The following is an 18234-nucleotide window of genomic DNA, read 5'->3' on the forward strand; positions in this document are numbered from 1 at the left end:
TTTTTGGCAGCTACTGCACACTGCTGGCTCATATTTAAATGGCTGTCCACTAGGACTAAGATTGCTCTCACAATTACTACTTTTGAGCAAGGTAACACATATACTGTACCTGTGCATTTTGTTTTTCTTGCCTAAATGCCTTACTTTTTTCACCATTGAATTTCATTTTGTTAGATAGAGCCCAATGTTCAAGTATTTCATGATCCTTCTGTATTTTAAACCTAACTTCTGGAGTGTTGGTATTCCTACTACTTGGTGTCATCTGCAAATTTGATGAGTTGCCCATCTATCTCTTTGTTATTGATGCAGATGTTGAAGAGTACTGGGCTCAAAACAGTACCCCACTGTATACTTCCCTCCATGTAGATGCAGTTCCATTGAGGACTACACCTTGAATGTGATTGGTCAGACGGTTACGAATCCATCTGGTGGTGAAGAGAAGGTAAGGGCAATGGCAGAGAATGGAGATTCACTTTATATTCCAGAGTGGGAGTGAAACACCCCTGTACTTGTCTCATCTCGTGGGCCCTTCTTCCGGCCCTTGTTGGTGCTACCGCACCTTGGTTGGTCAGAGAGAGACATGCGACTTACTCTCTGTTGTGAGATACTGGCCCAGCCCGGCTGTGCTTGATGCTCCGTGTTGTAATGGGCTCGAGGAGGAGGAGGGGATGCTGTCTTCCCCATTGTGAAGTGCACTAAGTGTACTGTGCAATGCACTGTGAGAGCAGTAGGCAGGCCATGGAAGTGGCAACAGCAGTGGTGTTGGCCACAGCTAGGCCGGGCCAGTGTCTCAGGGCTGAGAGCAAGTTGCCCATCTCTCTGAGCAATCAAGGGGCACGCAGCACCAACAACAAGAAGAAGCGCCCGCGAGATGATGCAAGTACATGGGTGCTTCACTTCCTCTCTGGAATATGGAGAGTCTCCATCCCCCGCGGTCACCCTTACTTTCTCAAGCTAGGTGAGGAGTGACTAGGAGGGCAAGGGATGGGGCAAGCCAATGGTGGGTTCAGCCAACAGGGAGCCACAGCACGGGGACACAAAAGAGTTTCATTTATCTGGGAACCTGGAATGACTCTTGATTTAAATCATATGGTAAAAAGCACCCAAAGAAGAAGAAAGAACAACATCAGCAAAAAGAAAACAACCCACCAATCCTTGCCTGTTTGTGGAAATGGTTCAAGAGGGAAAATACACACACACACACACACACACACACACACACATCACACAAGAGAGAGAGAGAGAGAGAGAGGGAGGGAGGGAGAGAGGGAGAGAGGGAGAGAGAGAGAGAGAGAGAGAGAGAGAGACTTGTTTCCCACAGAAAACACCAGGAGCCACAAAACCTGGGTAGGTGTGGCTCGGTGTGTGTGTCATGTGATTGGGTGGAATGAGTGACATTCAGTTGGCCCTGCCCACCCAAGTTTTGTGGTTGCCAGTGTGTTGTTTTCTGTGGGAACTGTGTGGCTCTTTCAGTGTTTAAGGTTACAGACCCCTGATTTAGTCCACCCCCTGCTCAAGCCGGAGACCCAACACCATTTCTGACAGATGGCTGTCCAGTCTTTTCTTGAAAGCTTCCAGTGATGATGAAGCTCCCACAATTTCTGAAAACAAGCTGTTCTATTGGTTGATTGTTCCCACTATCAGAAAATTTCTCCTTCTTTTTAGGTTGAATCTATTCTTAATCAGTTTCCATCCACTTATTCCTTGTCTAGCCTTAAGGTGCTTTGGAAAATAGGTTGACCCCCCCCCCCCTCTGTGACAACTCCTCAAATATTGGAACACTGCTATCATGTCATCTTTGGTCCTTCTCTTCACTAGACTAGCCATGCCCAATTCCTGCAACCTTTCATTGTATATTTCAGCCTCCTATCCCCTAATCATCTTTGTTGCTCTTTCTAGTCTCTCAACATTTTTTATAGTGTGGTGACCAAACCTGGATGTAGTAGTCTAGGTGTGATCTTACTAAGGCTTTATAGTGCAGTATTAGTATCCTACTTGATTGTGATTGAATCTCTCTGTTAATGCAATTTAGGATTGCATTGGCTTTTTTGGCTGCTGCCTCACACTGATGGCTCATATTTAATTGATTATCCACTAAGGTCTTCAAGGTCCCTCTCGCAGTTACTGCTATGAAGACAGATTTTTCCTTGATAAAGGAGATAACAAGCGGAGTATTTCTGAAACCACAAAGCCATATATCACACTTGTGTTTCCTGATTTTATTTGCATGCTGTAGAAAGAAAAATTCAATCTTGTTCCAAGCTGGGAGAAAAATGCTAGTAATAAAGTGGAGGCTGGCTACGGGAAAAAAGGTCTCTGTTTATTTGGTTTCCAGAAACTTCAGTGACAGCAGCATGTTTCTGCAATGGCTGACAAAATGGGCGTGTGAGTGGATAGATCTTTATAGGGTTCTGAGGTTTTGTGACTGAGATGCTCCAGGAGGTTGTGCAATGTAGTGAGCCATGAGCTGGATGACTGAGAATTTCCATAGATATTTTGCAAGTAATGGAAGCTAGCAGCCATCCCTCAAGATTCATTCCATTTCTACAAACTAGCAGCAGCTTTTTTCTTCAAATAGTTTTCTCAGGAGTTTGTTTTTTTCTGAATTGTAGAGCTCTATTGGATTCTTAAATTGCGCCCTACCAATTAAGCTCCCCCTATAAAAATGAAATTTTCCGATGTTTAGTACTATAATAGATATGGAAAACTAAAACATAAAAATATTTTGTCATCTTTTACTGGAGGGGAAAAAATAGTAACCCCACGAGCCTCTTTTATCTTTTAAAGTCATGGCGTTTTCTAATAGTGGGTGATCCAAAAGACTCTCAAGCTTACACTCGCAAGTTGATCTTCTCTGTATGAGTCTAAGTAGAAGTTATGCATAGGTCTATAAAAATGTTGATTGACTTCGCTTTCTTCACCAACCTCCATTTTTGTGACGTAGTAAAGATCTGACCAATGGACTCCCCTGTGGTGCAATCGCGTCATTCAGATACGTCGCGCCGTTTTCGAAACGAAAAGAAAGAACGTTCTTCGAGACTGAAGAAAATTGCTATGGATTGGCTGGTAAGCGTAATGTGGAAGGCCCGTTAGTTTTCCTCGACGTTTATATTGATACAACCTTTGATGAATCACATCTGCCTCAAAAATTGCAGATAATTTTAAGGGCACAGTTTTACACAATACGTTATTGTTGCAGAAAAGGGGAAAGGGGAAACACTTAATAGAATGCTTATAGTTAGTGGTTATCAACAAAGCAGGTGTGACACTTTTATTTTTATATTAAGATATATTTTACATTAAGTTCTGTAAGAGTCACTTATGTGTGAGTTGGGTGGCTACAAAATTTTGTTTAATAAATAAATACATTAAGTAATTGCTTAGCAATATAATTTGAGTCTCTTAATGCATGAGACTGTAAGGTTGCTAATATATTTAGAATAATTTCATTTCAGAACAATTTTCTTAAGGATGAGTACTGTGTGCTTGTCTAATGTAAAAGATAATGGAATGGAGTTAATAGAAGATAGCATATTGGGATGAGCAAGTGTATGATTTTGTAGTGTAAGATGGCATAGGGCAGTTCACTGTTTTTGCCACAAAAGACTAAACAAGAGGTTTTTTTAAAAAAAAAATCATAATCCCTAAACCACTTTCTAAGGAAAATAGCTAACCTCAATTATATTTAGTAATATTTGTTGGTGATGGATAAACATAAATTTATGGCAAGTATTTGAACAATATAGGTTATAAGAATAATTGTGTACAAATAGCTTATCACTAGAAAATGAAAGCTCCTTCCTAGTTCCCCAACAATTGATGTGAAAGTAATATGTGGTCATCTAGATTAATATATAATCCTATTGTGGTGAATTGAACTTTTTATTTATTTTTCAAAAAGCATTATATTTTCTCTTTAACAGTATCATTTAAAGACAGCATATAGGCCACGATTCTTCAACGCAGAAAGGTAACTAATGTTTATTTCTTAAACTATATTGAAATAGATAAAATCGAGGTTTCCTAAAATATATGAGACAATGTATCATATATTGCAGCATTTTATGTTGATAAAATGAAAAGAAATATTCAGATGTTTATAAACTTCTAGATTCGATAAACTTCTAGATTTCTAAACTATAGACTAGACTAGACTTGACTTGACTTGAATAGAATTCTTTATGGCCAAGTGTGATTGAACACACAAGGGATTTGTTTTTGGTGCATATGCTCTCAGTGTACATAAAAGAAAAAAAAAACATTATTCAAGAATCATAAGATACAACACTTAGTGATAGTCATAGGTTACTAATAAGCAATCAAATCATACTAGGAAGCAAATAAACAATATTATTCGTAAAGATAGAAGTAACATGGTTATAGTCATAAGTGGGAGAAGATAGGTAATAGGAAGGCTGAGAAGAATAATAGTAAATCAGTCTTAGTAAATAATTTGACAGTGTGGTGGAAATTAGTTGTTTAGCAGAGTGGTGGTATTTGGGGAAAAAAACTGTCCTTGTGTTTAGTTGTTCTGGTATGCAGTGCCCTGTAGCTTTGTTTTGAGGGTAGAAGTTGAAATAAATTATGACCAGGATGTGAGGGATCTATAGATATTTTCACAGCCCTGTTTTTGACTCATGCAGTATTTAGGTCCTTAATGGAAGGCAACTTGGTAGCAATTATTTTTTCTGCCGTTATCCTGTTAATTATCCTGTTGAAGTCTGTGTCAGTCTTGCTTGGTTGCAGAGCCAAACCATACAGTTACAGAGGTGAAGATGACAGACTCGATAATTCCTTTGTAGAACTGAATCAGCAGCTCCTTGGGCAGTTTGAGCTTTCTGAGTTGGCGCAGAAAGAACATTCTTGTGCTTTTGTGATGATGTTTTTGATGTTAGGTGTCTATTTTAAGTTGAGCTATGATAGAACCTAGAAACTTGTAGGTGTCTACTATTGATACTGTGTTGTAAGAAGTGGTAGTATAGGAGGGTTTCTCTTAAAATCTACCACCATTTCTACGGTTTTGTGTGTGTTTACTTCAAGATTGTTCTGGTTGCACCACAAGGCTAATTGTTTAACCTTCCATCTGTTTGCAGATTCACCATTGTCTCGAATGAGACCAATCACTGTTGTATCACTGCAAACTTAAGTACTTTAACAGAGGGATCTTTTGAGATGCAGTCATTGGTGTAAAGAGAGAAGAGAAGTGAAGAGAGTACATAGCCCTTGGGGGCTCCTGTACTAATTGTACAGGTATCTGATTTGATTTTGCCTAGCTTCACCTGCTGCTTCCTGCCTGTTAGGAAGCTTATGATCCATTTACAAGTATGGTCAGGTACAGCTAGCTGATTTAGTTTAGTTAGAAGAATATCTGGAATGATGGTATTGAATGCTGAGCTGAAGTCTACAAAGAGAACCCTTGCATAAGTCTGGAGATTCAAGATGTTGAAGGATATAGTGCAGAGTCATATTAACAGCATCATCTGTCAATCTATTTACTCGGTAGGCAAATTGAAAGGGGTTTAACAGCGGATCCGTGATGGTTTTCATGTGGGCCAGCACTAGCCATTCAAAGATTTTAATAACTACAGATGTTAAGGAAACCGGTCTGAAGTCATTCAGTTCCTTGATGGAGGGTTTCTTCGGCACTGGGATTATAGTAGAACCTTTGAAGCAAGAAGGAACATAGCACATTTCTAGTGATTTATTAAAGATTCATGTGAAGATAGGGGCTAATTGGTCAACACAAGCTTTTAAGCAAGGAGTTATCTTGTCTGGGCCTGGTGTTTTTCCTGGCTTTTGTAGGTGAAATAGACCTTGCACCTCATTTTCTGTAATCACGAGAGGCAGTGGGCCTAATGGGATGGGGTCAGTTGTAGGAGGCTTGACTGTTGTTGTGTCTGAGATGAGGATTGTGGAGATGGGTGGCAGTAGTTTTCTCTCAAACCTGCAGTAAAGTACATTCAGATCATCTGTCAGTTGTTGATTTCCTTCAGCATGGGAAGGAGGTTTGCTGCAACCGGTGTTATTTTTAAGAGTTTTCCACATGTTTGCTGGTTTATTTGCCGAGAACTGATTCCTTAGCTTTTCAGAGTAGCTTCGCTGCTGCTCTGATCTCCCTTCTTAATATGTTTCTGGCCTGATTGTACAGCATTCTATTGCCTTTTCTGTGGGCTTCCTCTTTGGTACGATGTAGCTGCTTAAGTTTAGCTGTGAACCAAGGTTTATTGTTACTGTATATTTGCAGGTTTCTGGTTGGCACATGTAGCTCTTCACAAAAACTGACATATGATGTTACAGTATCAGTGAGTTCATCCAAGACTGCAGAGGTATTTTCAAAAACATTCCAATCAGTGCAGTCAAGGCAGGTTTGTAGCTTTAGCTTTGCCTCCTCAGTCCAAGTCATCACTGATTTAATTGTTGGTTTCATGGCTTTAAGTCTTTGTCTGTAAGCAGGTACAAGGTGAATCATGCAATGATCAGAGTGACCCACAGCCAAGGTGGATAAAAATCAATGATTTTTAAATTTTAAATTGAATTTTTAAAATTTAAATTAGATTTTTTAAAAATCAAATTTATTATAACAAAATGCTTTTGGAGTAAAAATCTATCTAAAGATACTTTTCTACTTAAGATACATAAATAATTTAGTTTATTCAGCATGAAATGGAACTTAGTTATGTAGCATGAAGCTGTATATTCTGCAACATTGGGACTGTTGGTAAATCAACAGCAAGTCAGAGGATTAGCAGAGATGACAGTTGCTTTTTAAAAAATATGATTTAAATTGAGTTGATTTAAATCAAGCCTTTTTACGATTGAGATCATGATTAAATCAACTCAATTTAAATCATAATTTTTAAAAAGCAACTGTCATCTCTGCTACACTTCTGACCTGCTGTTGATTTACCAACAGTCCCAATGTTGCAGAATATACAGCATTATGCTGTATTGATTTAAATCAAATCCACCTTGACTTGATTTAAATCAAATCCACCCTGCCCATAGCTCTCATGGTAAAGACTGATAAGCATATTTTAATGTTGTTTAGCAATGGTCTAGAGCCGTGATGGCGAATCTATGGCACGCGTGCCACAAGTGGCACGCGGAGCCATTTGTCAGGGCACGCGAGGCGCTGCCCTGTCAGCTGGCCAGCGCGCATGCGCGCGCTGGCCAGCTAAGTTCACCTTTTTAAAAGCTATTTTTCGCCTTCCCCAGGCTCCAGAGGCTTTATAGGAGCCTGGGGAGGGCGAAAAGAGCATCCCCCGCCCCCCCGGAGGCTTCAGGAACCGTCCTTGAAGCCTTCGGAACGCTTAAAACCACCCTCCGAGCTTGGAGGATCGTTGTAAGCATTCCAAAGGCTTCAGGGACCGTCTGAGGCTTCCCTGATGCCTTCGGAGCGCTTAAAAACCACCCTCCGAGCAACCCGGAAGTCACTTCCGGTTTGCTCGGAGGGTGGTTTTAAGCGCTCCGAAGGCTTCAGGGACCGTCCGAGGCTTCCCTGATGCCTTCGGAGCGCTTAAAACGACCCTCCGAGCAACCCGGAAGTCACAAGATACCCATGTGGGGGGTGCCTAGACACGCTATAGAGAACATAAGTATAGAACAAAAACAAGATGTAACTACATATGCAGAACTCCTTAGTATGGATAGAGGTGCACTACAGTTAAAATCTTTGAATGCAATAAGAGACAAAAGGGTAATTCAAACCTGGTTTCAGTATGGTCAGTTACAGGCTAGATGGAAGAAAGACCAGAAATCCGGTATTACCCAAAATGAGGATAACTTGATAAAACAAATCAGGGACCAGGGTCAAATGCATATAAAAAGGTTGTATAATGTATTGATAGAAATAGACTCAGAAACATAATTAGTTAAAGATTGTATGATAAAATGGGCACAAAACTTTGAAGAGCCAATAGTGATGGAAACATGGGAAGAGATTTGGGTAAGAAATGTAAAGTTTACACAAGCTCAGAACTTGAGAGATAATTTCTACAAGATGCTGTACAGATGGCATTTAGATCCCAAAAGGCTAGCCTGTATGTATCCGAATCTACAATCTAAATGTTGGAGATGTGACTGTGTTGGTGCCATGTACTACCATATTTGGTGGACTTGTAAAAAAGTTAAAGCACTTTGGATAAAAATATGGTGGGTTATTCAAAATATTTTGAAAAAGAGGATAAAGTTCACACCCCAGTTTTTTTTGTTAGGCATAGTTTCAGATTGTACTGTTATAGAGACTAATTTGATCTTGAACCTAACGACGGCAGCAAGATTGTTGGTGGCGCAATACTGGAAGAAGGAAGAGTTGCCCACTATCCAAGAATGGACGTTAAAAGTAGTAAACTTAGCAGAGATGCCCAAAATTTCAGCGTATCCGAAGGACCACTCAGATGAGAAGTATAAGCTGGACTGGAGAAGATGGATTGACTATATTCAAAACAAATACCGGACTAAAAAATTTCAGTTAGCTTATGAATGAAGGCATAAGGAATGTTACAATTTATTCAATGTTAGCTTAATAAAGGGGGAGTTAAAGCACAAGAATAGTAACATGTTAAAATTAGTTAGCTTATGTTAGCGTATGGTTGCTAAATGTTTATACCCTGTATTTTGCTCTGGGAGGTCGGGGGGAGGAAGGGTGGGAAGAGGGAAGGGTAAGGGGGGTGATAATTGTAAACTTTATTTTAAAAAATTAATAATAAAATTTTTTAAAAAGAATATGAGAGAATAAAGATTAGCTAGGCTGGCTAAAACTGAAAGATAAACGCAAGGGTGTGTGTGTGTGTGTGTGTGTCTGATTTGTGGCTGCGATGTTTTCTCCAAACGTTCCCGGGTATTGTTACAGGTAGGTGTGATTTTGCCATTTGCTGACTCTTGAGCTCTCTCCCTCCCTCCCTCCCTCCCTCCCTCCCTCCCTCCCTCCCTCCCCACCTTTCTCTCCTGCTTGCAAAGCAGGGACATTTGGCAGAGTCCAGGTTTCATTTTAGAATGCTTGGGAAACTCTTTCGTTGGAAAGAGCCAAACTTTGAAAGAGCCAACTCTTTGTAGAATGGAGCTGGGCAGGGGTTCCTGCTTTTTATAAGAGATCTTGCCCTGGGTTTTTGTTTCCTTTTTCTTTTTGCTGAGGGCTGGCTAAAACTGAAAGATAAGTGTGTGTGTGTGTGTGTGTGCGCGCGCATGCATGCGCTCGTGTGTATATTGCATGCAGATTCTTGGAACTACAGCTTCTCCCTCCTCAGCATTGGAAACTTGTGAGTTTTGGATAGAAATAGTCACCTTATTCAGCTGGCCTCTTTCAGGGCATTTCTCAGGCTGATAGGCTGAATTGGGGCCATCTCCAAGTCATCCTAATTATTTATCCCAAGAAGCAGAGGGGCTCAAGCCTTCCGAGGTAGCGCCCCCCCCCCCAAATCCCTAGCTCTCCTTCCAGGACCTCAAAATAAACTAAGGAGAGATGTAGCTTACCTTGAAAAGCCCATCCTGTCTTCAACCCTCCCAAGGTCATGTGCGCATGCGCAAGGGGGGGTATTAAGTTATTGGAGGGCATGCAAACGTGTTCTATAGCGTGCACGCTTATGCTTTTGGCACCTGAGGCGAAAAAGGTTCGCCATCACTGGTCTAGAGTATTCTTGCCTCTAGTGAGACAATTGATGTGCTGAAAATATTTTGGTAGCTCTCTCCTTAAGTTAGATTTGTTTAAAACTCCTAAAACAAATATTCTAAAACAAATATCCTAAAACAAACAAAAAAAGAAATATAGGGCATTTTAAAATGTAAGTTCCATCACAATAAATAGTAGGCTGTTTTTGAAATAAAGAAGATTCTTATAAAATATTTATTTATATTTTAAATAGGATTTGGACAGGTTGCGTGGGCGACTGCGAGCCACCACATGTTTATTGGACCCGTGTCCCTCCTGGCTTGTGCTGGCATCCTGGGAGGTCACACGAGGCTGGCTATTGGGACTTGTGAATGCTTCATTGAGTGAGGGGTTCCTGCCAGCCGCCTTGAAAGAGGCGGTTGTGAGGCCCTTGCTCAAGAAGCCTTCCCTGGACCCGATGGAGCTAGCAAATTATCGTCCTGTCTCCAACCTTCCTTTTTTAACGAAGGTTGTAGAGAGTGTGGTGGCTCAGCAGTTCCCACGTCACCTGGAGGAATCTGATTATCTAGACCCGTGCCAGTCCGGCTTCCAGCCCGGGCATAGCATGGAGACGGCCTTGGTCGCGTTGGTGGATGACCTCTGGAGGGCCAGAGATAGGGGTTGCTCCTCTATCCTGGTCCTATTAGATCTCTCAGCGGCTTTTGATACCATCGACCATGGTATCCTACTGCGCCGGCTGGGGGGTTTGGGGGTAGGGGGCACCGTGTTGCGGTGGTTCTGCTCCTACCTCTCCGACCGGACGCAATGTGTGTTGGCAGGGGAGCAGAGGTCGACCCTGAGGCCCCTCACTTGGGTGCCGCAGGGGTCGGTCCTCTCACCTCTCCTGTTCAACACATACATGAAGCCGCTGGGCGAGATCATCCGTGGTTTTGGGGTGGGATACCATCTGTACGCTGATGATACACAGCTGTACATTTCCACCCCAAACCACCCCAACGAGGCCGTTGAAGTGATGTCCCGGTGTTTGGAAGCCGTACGGGTCTGGATGGGAGACAACAGACTCAGACTCAACCCCTCCAAGACGGAGTGGCTGTGGCTACCGGCCTCCTGGTTCAACCAGTGCATTCCATCGCTGGCCATTGGGGGCGAGCAACTGGCCCCCGTGGAGCGGGCGCGCAATTTGGGCGTCCTCCTAGACGCCCGGCTGTTTATGGATGACCATGTGGCAGCCGTGGCGAGGGGGGCGTTCCACCAGGTTTGCCTGGTGCGTCAATTGCACCCCCTATTGGACCGGGATGCCCTCCGCACAGTCACTCACGCGCTGGTGACGTCCCGCCTGGACTACTGTAATGCTCTCTACATGGGGCTCCCCTTGAGATGCACCCGGAGACTGCAACTGGTCCAGAACGCGGCCGCGCGGGCAATCATGGGGAGAACAAGGTTCTCCCATATAACACCTCTCCTGCGCGAGCTGCACTGGCTCCCTGTGGTCTACCGGGTGCGCTTCAAGGTGTTAGTTACCATCTTCAAAGCGCTCCATGGCACAGGACCTAGCTATTTGCGGGATCGCATCCTGCCCCATACATCCCTGTGACCAATTCGCTCTCACAGAGAGGGACTCCTCCGGGTGCTGTCCACCAGGCAGTGTCAGAGGGCGGCGCCCAGGAGTAGGGCCTTCTCTGTGATGCGCCCAGCCCTCTGGAATGACCTCCCCCCAGATATCAGGACAATGACCGATCTCCGCTCCTTCCGCACGAAACTCAAGACCCACCTGTTCCAACTAGCCGGCCTGGCTTAACTAGAACCTTCTAACCTCCCTGGCAATTTTAATATTTTTAATATTTTAAACGTAAATTTTGGGGTTTTTAAATTGTTTTAACTGTTTTAATTTATTGCTATTTATTTTAACCTAGTGGCTCTCTCTTGTATTTGACTGTTAAATATTGATGCCACCTCCTCCATGCCACATTTGTATTTTTTATTTAATTGTACGTCGCCCCGAGTCCCTTTGCAGAGAGGGGGCGACTGATAAATCGAAACAAATAAATAAATAAATATATGTGACATATAAAAGTAGTTGATCATAAAGAAGCCTACCCATTACAGTCACATGTTGCGATAGTTGTTAAACTTGTGCCACTTGTTAAGCAGGAAAAATGGAGTGATTTGTCCCTTGCCTACGCAAGTTATTCCAGAATTGTACCATGCAGCTGAGCAACAAAGCAACTTATTCCAGCACCATGGAAGGCTGCAGAACTGTTCAAAAGAAAAGGAGAAGGAGTATGGGCTTGTTAGGGTGGGAATCAGGTCTAAAGCCAGCAGAGAGCCATTAGGGGTGGGAAAGTGAGTGGGGGCATCGGAGCATCCCTGTTGTTGGATGTAAAGGTGAATTAATATGGGGGTGCTCTAGTGACCATAACTTCAGGACTGGGTCATAAGTAGTTTTCAGATTGCCATAACTTCAAATGGCCATTAAGCAGACCCATATTTGTATGTCGAAGACTAACTGTAAATATCAGTGGTTAAAAAAAATAAAGATAAAATTATTCTCAACATGCAAATGGATTAACTATTTTAATCTTGTTGATTATCTCTATGTCTTGTCCTCTTGGAGATTCTAATTTTTGTTCAAACTTTATATACAGGATGCCTTGTTTTATTGTATTTTGCTTTATTCTGCTTCACAGATTTTCCCCCCTTGTAGATCTCTATGTCACATTTTGTTTTTTTGTTTTTTTTATTAACAAATTGAAGGTTTGTAGCTACAAGGTTTGTAGGTTTGCATCAAGCAAGTCTGTTAGTAACATTTTTCGAACAGCATGTACTCATTTCATGTCTCTGTCACATTTTGGTAATTCTCAAGTTTGACAATATTTTAAATGTTTTCTTTATTATTAATAAGATCATAATTAGTGTTTTAGCAATAAAGTATTTTGAATTAATGTATGTATGTTGTTTTTTAAGAAATAATGCCATTGCACACTTAATAGACTATAGGTCAGTGATGGCGAACCTATGGCACACGTGTCACAGATGGCACGCAGAGCCATTTGTCAGGGCATGCGAGGCACTGCCCTGTCAGCTGGCCAGCGCGCATGGTGCGTGCTGGCCAGCTGAATTCACCCTTTTTAAAAGCCATTGTTCGCCCTCCCCAGGCTCCAGAGGCTTTATAGGATCCTGGGGAGGGCAAAAAGAGCCTCCCCCGCCTCCCCGGAGGCCCTCCGGAGGCTTCATGAGCTTCCCTGAAGCCTCCGGAGCACAAAAAACCTGCCCTATGGGCAAACCGGAAGTTCGGGAACGGACTTCCGGTTTGCTCGGAGGGTCGTTTTGACTGCTCCGGAGGCTTCAGGGAAGCGTCCTGAAGGTCCCTCAAGCCTTTGGAGCGCTCAAATGACCCTCCGAGCAAACCGGAATTCGCTTCTGGTTTGCTTGGAGGGTCATTTTGACTGCTCCGGAGGCTTCAGGGAAGAGTCCTGAAGGTCCCTCAAGCCTTTGGAGTGATCAAAACGACCCTCTGGTTCAAAACGACCCTCCGAGCAAACTGGAAGTCACTTCCGGTTTGCTCGGAGGGTCATTTTGACTGCTCCGGAGTCTTCAGGGAAGTGTCCTGAAGGTCCCTCAAGCCTTCTGAGGGCTTCCGGGGGGCGGGGGAGGCTGTTTTCGCCCTCCCCAGGCTCCTATAAAGCCTCTGGAGCCTGGGGAGGGCAAAAAGAGCATGCAAAAGATGGGGGGTCGCACCTGTAGTGCGCGCATGCGCACTGGGGGGGGGTCGTGCATTGCATTACGGGTGCGGCATGCCTGCACACTACCCCCCTGCGCTCCCTCCACTTATGGCATGCGAGCCAAAAAAGGTTCGCCATCGCTGCTATAGGTAATCCTCAATTTATAACCATTTGTTTAGTGACTGAAGTTACAATGGCACTTAAAAAGATTGGCTTATATGCCCACTTTTCCTATTTACTACCATAGCAGCATCCCCATGGTCATGTGATCAAAATATAGGTGCTTGCCAACTGGCATGTATTTGTGACAGTTGTACTGTCCTGGATCACATGAGTCAGTTTCTGACAAGGAAAGTCAATGGGAGAAGCCAGATTCACTTAATAACTGCATGATTGGTTTAAATTGTGGGGAAAAGGTCATAAATTGAGGCACAATTCATCTACTGTCTTTCTGTCTTGGGCTCAATTGTGTTCATAAGTAAAGAATTACACATACAGTATAGTATAAATATAACTTTTATAGGCACTGGGAAACAAAAGAAATGTGTGATTTATGTGATTTATTGTGATATTCATTTTGTTACGGTTGTCTGGAACTGAATCTGCAATATCTCCAAGGTATGATGTAATTTTATTTAAAACTATTTCAAATGACTAAAGCTTCGCTCCAAATTTGTGATTTATTAAATATACTTGATTGTGTGCACAGAAAAGCTCAAATGTTGAAAAAATGTCCATGCATGCGCGCATGCACACACACAGCATTTTTACTGATAAATAAATGAAGGGAGACTAGTATAGATCTATTTCAATACTATACTAGTCTCCATTTATTTATTTATCAGCAAAAATGCAACACAAAAATGGTTTTTCTGCTTGGAAGGCTCCTGGAGTGGGGTTGAAAGGCAAAAGGGAAGCAGTATGCTCCCTCCCATATTTGGGTATACCAGGTGCTTTGACAACACACACACACACACACACACACACACACCAATTTACCAAGATTATTACAAGTTGTGTGTGTGTGTGTTTGTCTTATTCATAATGATCTTGATAGACTAGCGCAACAGGGTCTGTCCAGTAAGGTGAAGTTCAGTGTTGAGAAAAATAAGTTCCTGTGCTTTGGCAGGAAAAAAACAAATGCATGGGTACAGAATAGGCAATTCCTGGCTCAGCAATAATAACTTTGAGAGGCTCTAGGTGTCCTAATGGACAACCACTTAAGTCTGATCCAGTTGTTTGCTGCAGCTATCAAAAAGGCCAATGCAGTCCTAGGCTATATCACAGGGTTAGCATCAAAATCACAAGTGATAATACCACTTTGTATTGCACAAGTGAGGCCACACTTGGATTACTGCATTCAATTCTGGTCATGGAGAGACAAAAAAGATGCTGAGGCCCTGGAAAGAGGGCAGAGAAGAATGCCACAAAAATGCTAAGACATCTGGAGGCTAAATTGTATGATTTAAGGAAACTAAGTATATCTAGGCTAATGAATTGAAGAGTTAGAGTGACATGATCACTGTCTTCCAGTTCTTGAGGGAAAGTCATAGACATGTGGGGGTTGACTTATTCTCCAAAACACCTGAGAGTAGGACAAGAAGCAATAGGTGGAAGCTCTCTAAGAGAGATCCCACCTGGAACTAAGGAGAAATTGAGAGCACTTAACTTCTCAGAGTTGAAAGTGCTCCATCACTGGAGGTTTTCAAGAAGAAACTGGACAGCCATTTATCCAGGATGGCTTGATCTGCAGCAATGCTGTATTATAGTTTGACTTATTTTTGCCAGTAAGGTAGAGTTTGCAGATTATAAATACTTTACCAATGTCTAACTTATTTTTTTTTCCAGTGAACAAAATGCTACTGATATACAAGGAGAAAGTGTAGTGGAATGTACTCACGACTGTTTTGAAAGTAAGTTCAATGAATGAATATAAAGTATTTTAATGAAATGAAAAGATTATTAAGAAAATCATCTGAACTATGGTCCTAACCAGTGGTGGGATTCAAGTAATTTAACAACCAGTTCGCCCAGGGTCAGGTTGGTTGTTGTGGGAGGAGTGGCCCTCCAGCTCTGCTGCACATGCAGGATGAGCCTCCCTCGATGGCCAACCTGACCTTTGACAAACGTGTTGTTAAATTACTTCCAGTGCCAGAGAGAGGGCGGAAGGGAAGCACCTGGGCTACCACTGCCTTTCATTGGTACACGTGGAGGGAGATGGGGCTCCTCTTGCCGTCCTTCCCCCCCCTCCCCAGCCCATTTTTAACAGAGAGATCAAGTAAATACCACTGTTTTCAATCCAGTTACCAGAGAAAAAAGAAAGAAAGCTCTAAAATGTTAATCTATATAAAAACATTCCACATCTACAATCTATAGCAAATCACATTTAAAAGGCATAAAATGGTTTCAATATCTATACCGTTTCAGACAAATGACTATCCAACATCTTCTTAAAGACTTCCAGTGTTGGGGCATTCACAACTTCTTAAATCATATATATGATTTAAATTTTAAAATGTGGAAATAATGATGGTTTTAATCCCTGTTTCATTCCTTTTGCCATCAAATAGGCTGGATAATATTTTTAATTCATTAAACAAACAAAATTCTGTGTCTTGCTATTGTTTAACATGCATTATTGGCAAATAAGTTGTTTAATTGAATCTATTGTCAACACATGTCAGCTAAACATAATTCTGGCACTACAAAACTATCTGTGAGATGAGCATTTTAATTAAGAATAACTTGCAATTATCAATCATTTTCTTCACACTATAGGCAAACTGTATACTATTTCTCATTATGAGAAAATAATTGTCTATGTATGTTCTGCACATTATTCTAGGAAAAATGCAGTTAGGTAGTTTGTTGTTCAGTTTGATGTATGTATCCTGCTACTATCTTAGCACACATTTTGAATCAGACCATCTTATTAAGCCATCATATGCTTTATTTGTTTAGATATAGCAACAAGATATGTGAACATAACAAATGTGTTCTATTAAGCCTAGGTACAAGGTTAATTGTGTTGAATAAATCCAGCTACCACCTCTAAACAAGGTGTAGAAGACCTTATCTCTACTGGGAAACAGATTAGAGTATCAGACAAGTTGAAGATGGGATGGGAAGATTATTTTAGACCAAATCTGAAAAGGCATTATAGCAAACATTTTAGAACATATTTAAATGTCCTCTTGAGTTGCTGACATAGGGAGAATACCATCAATTCATATTGTCATAGGAAAATTCCAATAGAAAACAAAGGCAACAACACAAGCAATAATTCTTACTTTAAGATCAGGGGTTTATTGTTTCTAATAATTTAGAACATTAGAAAGGATTAGATATAAAAGATATAATAGCAATAATACAATGCATTGACATATTAATGCAGTGGGCCAATGAGAAATAGCAAATCCTACAAGGACTGCTATAAATCAAAGAGCCCCGAGCTGATGTTGAACCCTTATCCTTTATACTGTTCTTCTAACCACATACATGATTCCCAACTTCACTAACTGTCACTATCCATGAACACCTGTGTGCATTACTTTCAATTTCTCATTTTCAACAATTTCATTCTTCCTGTTTTAAACGATCCCATACAAGTGCATATTTTGCAAAAAAGCATATTTCACAGTTAGCAACAGTTAAGCAGAATTACAAATATTTCTGGTAAATTTTGAAATCCTAGCTGAAAACTTTAGTTCGTATCTCTTTCTTCTGGGGCCTTCCATCATCCATAGGACTTATTGAATCTAATAGATCAATAGGCCATATTTCTTGGTTCTCACAATATGGAGATAGATAGTTATTAAGCGGAACAGTGGCTACCTTAGAGTTTGAGGAAGAACTTGGAAGCCTAGTGCAAGCCCAGGCTTGCCTTCCAAAGGCCTCCCTACCCCAATTTTGGGGTCATCCAGGAGGCCTTTCCCTTTGCCTACAAGGTCCCACAGGCTTTTTCCCGCTCCCACTGGATGCCTTCAATCCTTAGGCTTAACTCCCACCCAGTGGTGGGTTCCAGATCCCATTCCAACCAGTATGGTTGGAATGGGCCCAGTGTCACCCACATGGACGCGCGCATGACACGTGCCCACACGCACGTTGCGTGCATGCATATTACTTGCCTGCGATGCCCCCACAAGCCTCCATGGCGCTGCAGCTGCTCGGCGGAGTGTTGCGCAGGCGCCGTATGTGCCATGCGCAGAAGCGCCAAAGGCTTAAAGGACAGGTAAGGAGTTCGGGTGGGTGGGTGGGCCGTTCCGAGCACTGTACCGGAATGGTACCCGATGCTCCGGGCAGGCTCCGGTATGCCCGTACCAGGGCGTACCGCCTGCAACCCACCACTGCTCCCACCCCACCAGACATTACAGCCGCCTCCATACCTTTTGAAGATCTCTGAACCTCATGTTGGCGAAGGAGAGCAGGATATGCATCCCTTGGCTGCATGACTGTAATGGAAGCCTGGGATTCATCCCTGGAACATGTGGTGGAAGCAGCTGCCATTTTGCCATGCCTGCCTCTGGGTCAAAATGTTGGTTGCTTCTGGGTCACTGTCACATGGGAGTGGGACAAACTGTTCTGTTTTGCTACCTTAACACTTTGCAGACTGTGTTAAAGAATTGCGGGTGCACAGGAGATGATGGCTGCCTCCAGGAGATCTCCAAAAGGGCAGACCATGTATCCCTGGGCTGAATGATAAGTAGACAAGTACCATATAGCTAGGCTATTAGAAAATCATTAGGAGGGATATAATAGCTGTCTTCTAGTACTTAAGCATCTATCACCAAGAAGAGTGGATTGACTTATTCTCTAGAGCACATGAGAGCAGGACAAGAAGTAACGGGGAAAATTAGGACAAGATGTAATAGTGGAAGCTTGTTAAAATGAGGTCCAACCTAGAAG

At 42.3% G+C, this 18234-nt stretch overlaps 1 protein-coding gene across 3 annotated transcripts in view; it reads left to right on the forward strand.

The window, feature by feature from the left end:
• Positions 1 to 2937: 2937 nt before the first annotated feature.
• Positions 2938 to 18234, forward strand: part of CENPC (centromere protein C) — a 70573-nt gene continuing 55276 nt past the window's right edge. For 2 of the 3 annotated variants that reach the window (XM_081932981.1, XM_081932982.1), the window contains exons 1-3: positions 2938 to 3066; positions 3924 to 3970; positions 15178 to 15242. In XM_081932981.1, the coding sequence (XP_081789107.1) occupies positions 2959 to 3066; positions 3924 to 3970; positions 15178 to 15242 (220 nt within the window). In that variant the 5' untranslated portion in view covers positions 2938 to 2958. The remainder of the gene's footprint in view (positions 3067 to 3923; positions 3971 to 15177; positions 15243 to 18234) is intronic. The other variant, XM_081932983.1, reaches the window with a different exon arrangement.

Source organism: Natrix helvetica (genome assembly GCF_964273705.1).
Source record: "Natrix helvetica genome assembly, chromosome: Z".
Taxonomy (NCBI): Eukaryota; Metazoa; Chordata; class Lepidosauria; order Squamata; family Natricidae; genus Natrix; species Natrix helvetica.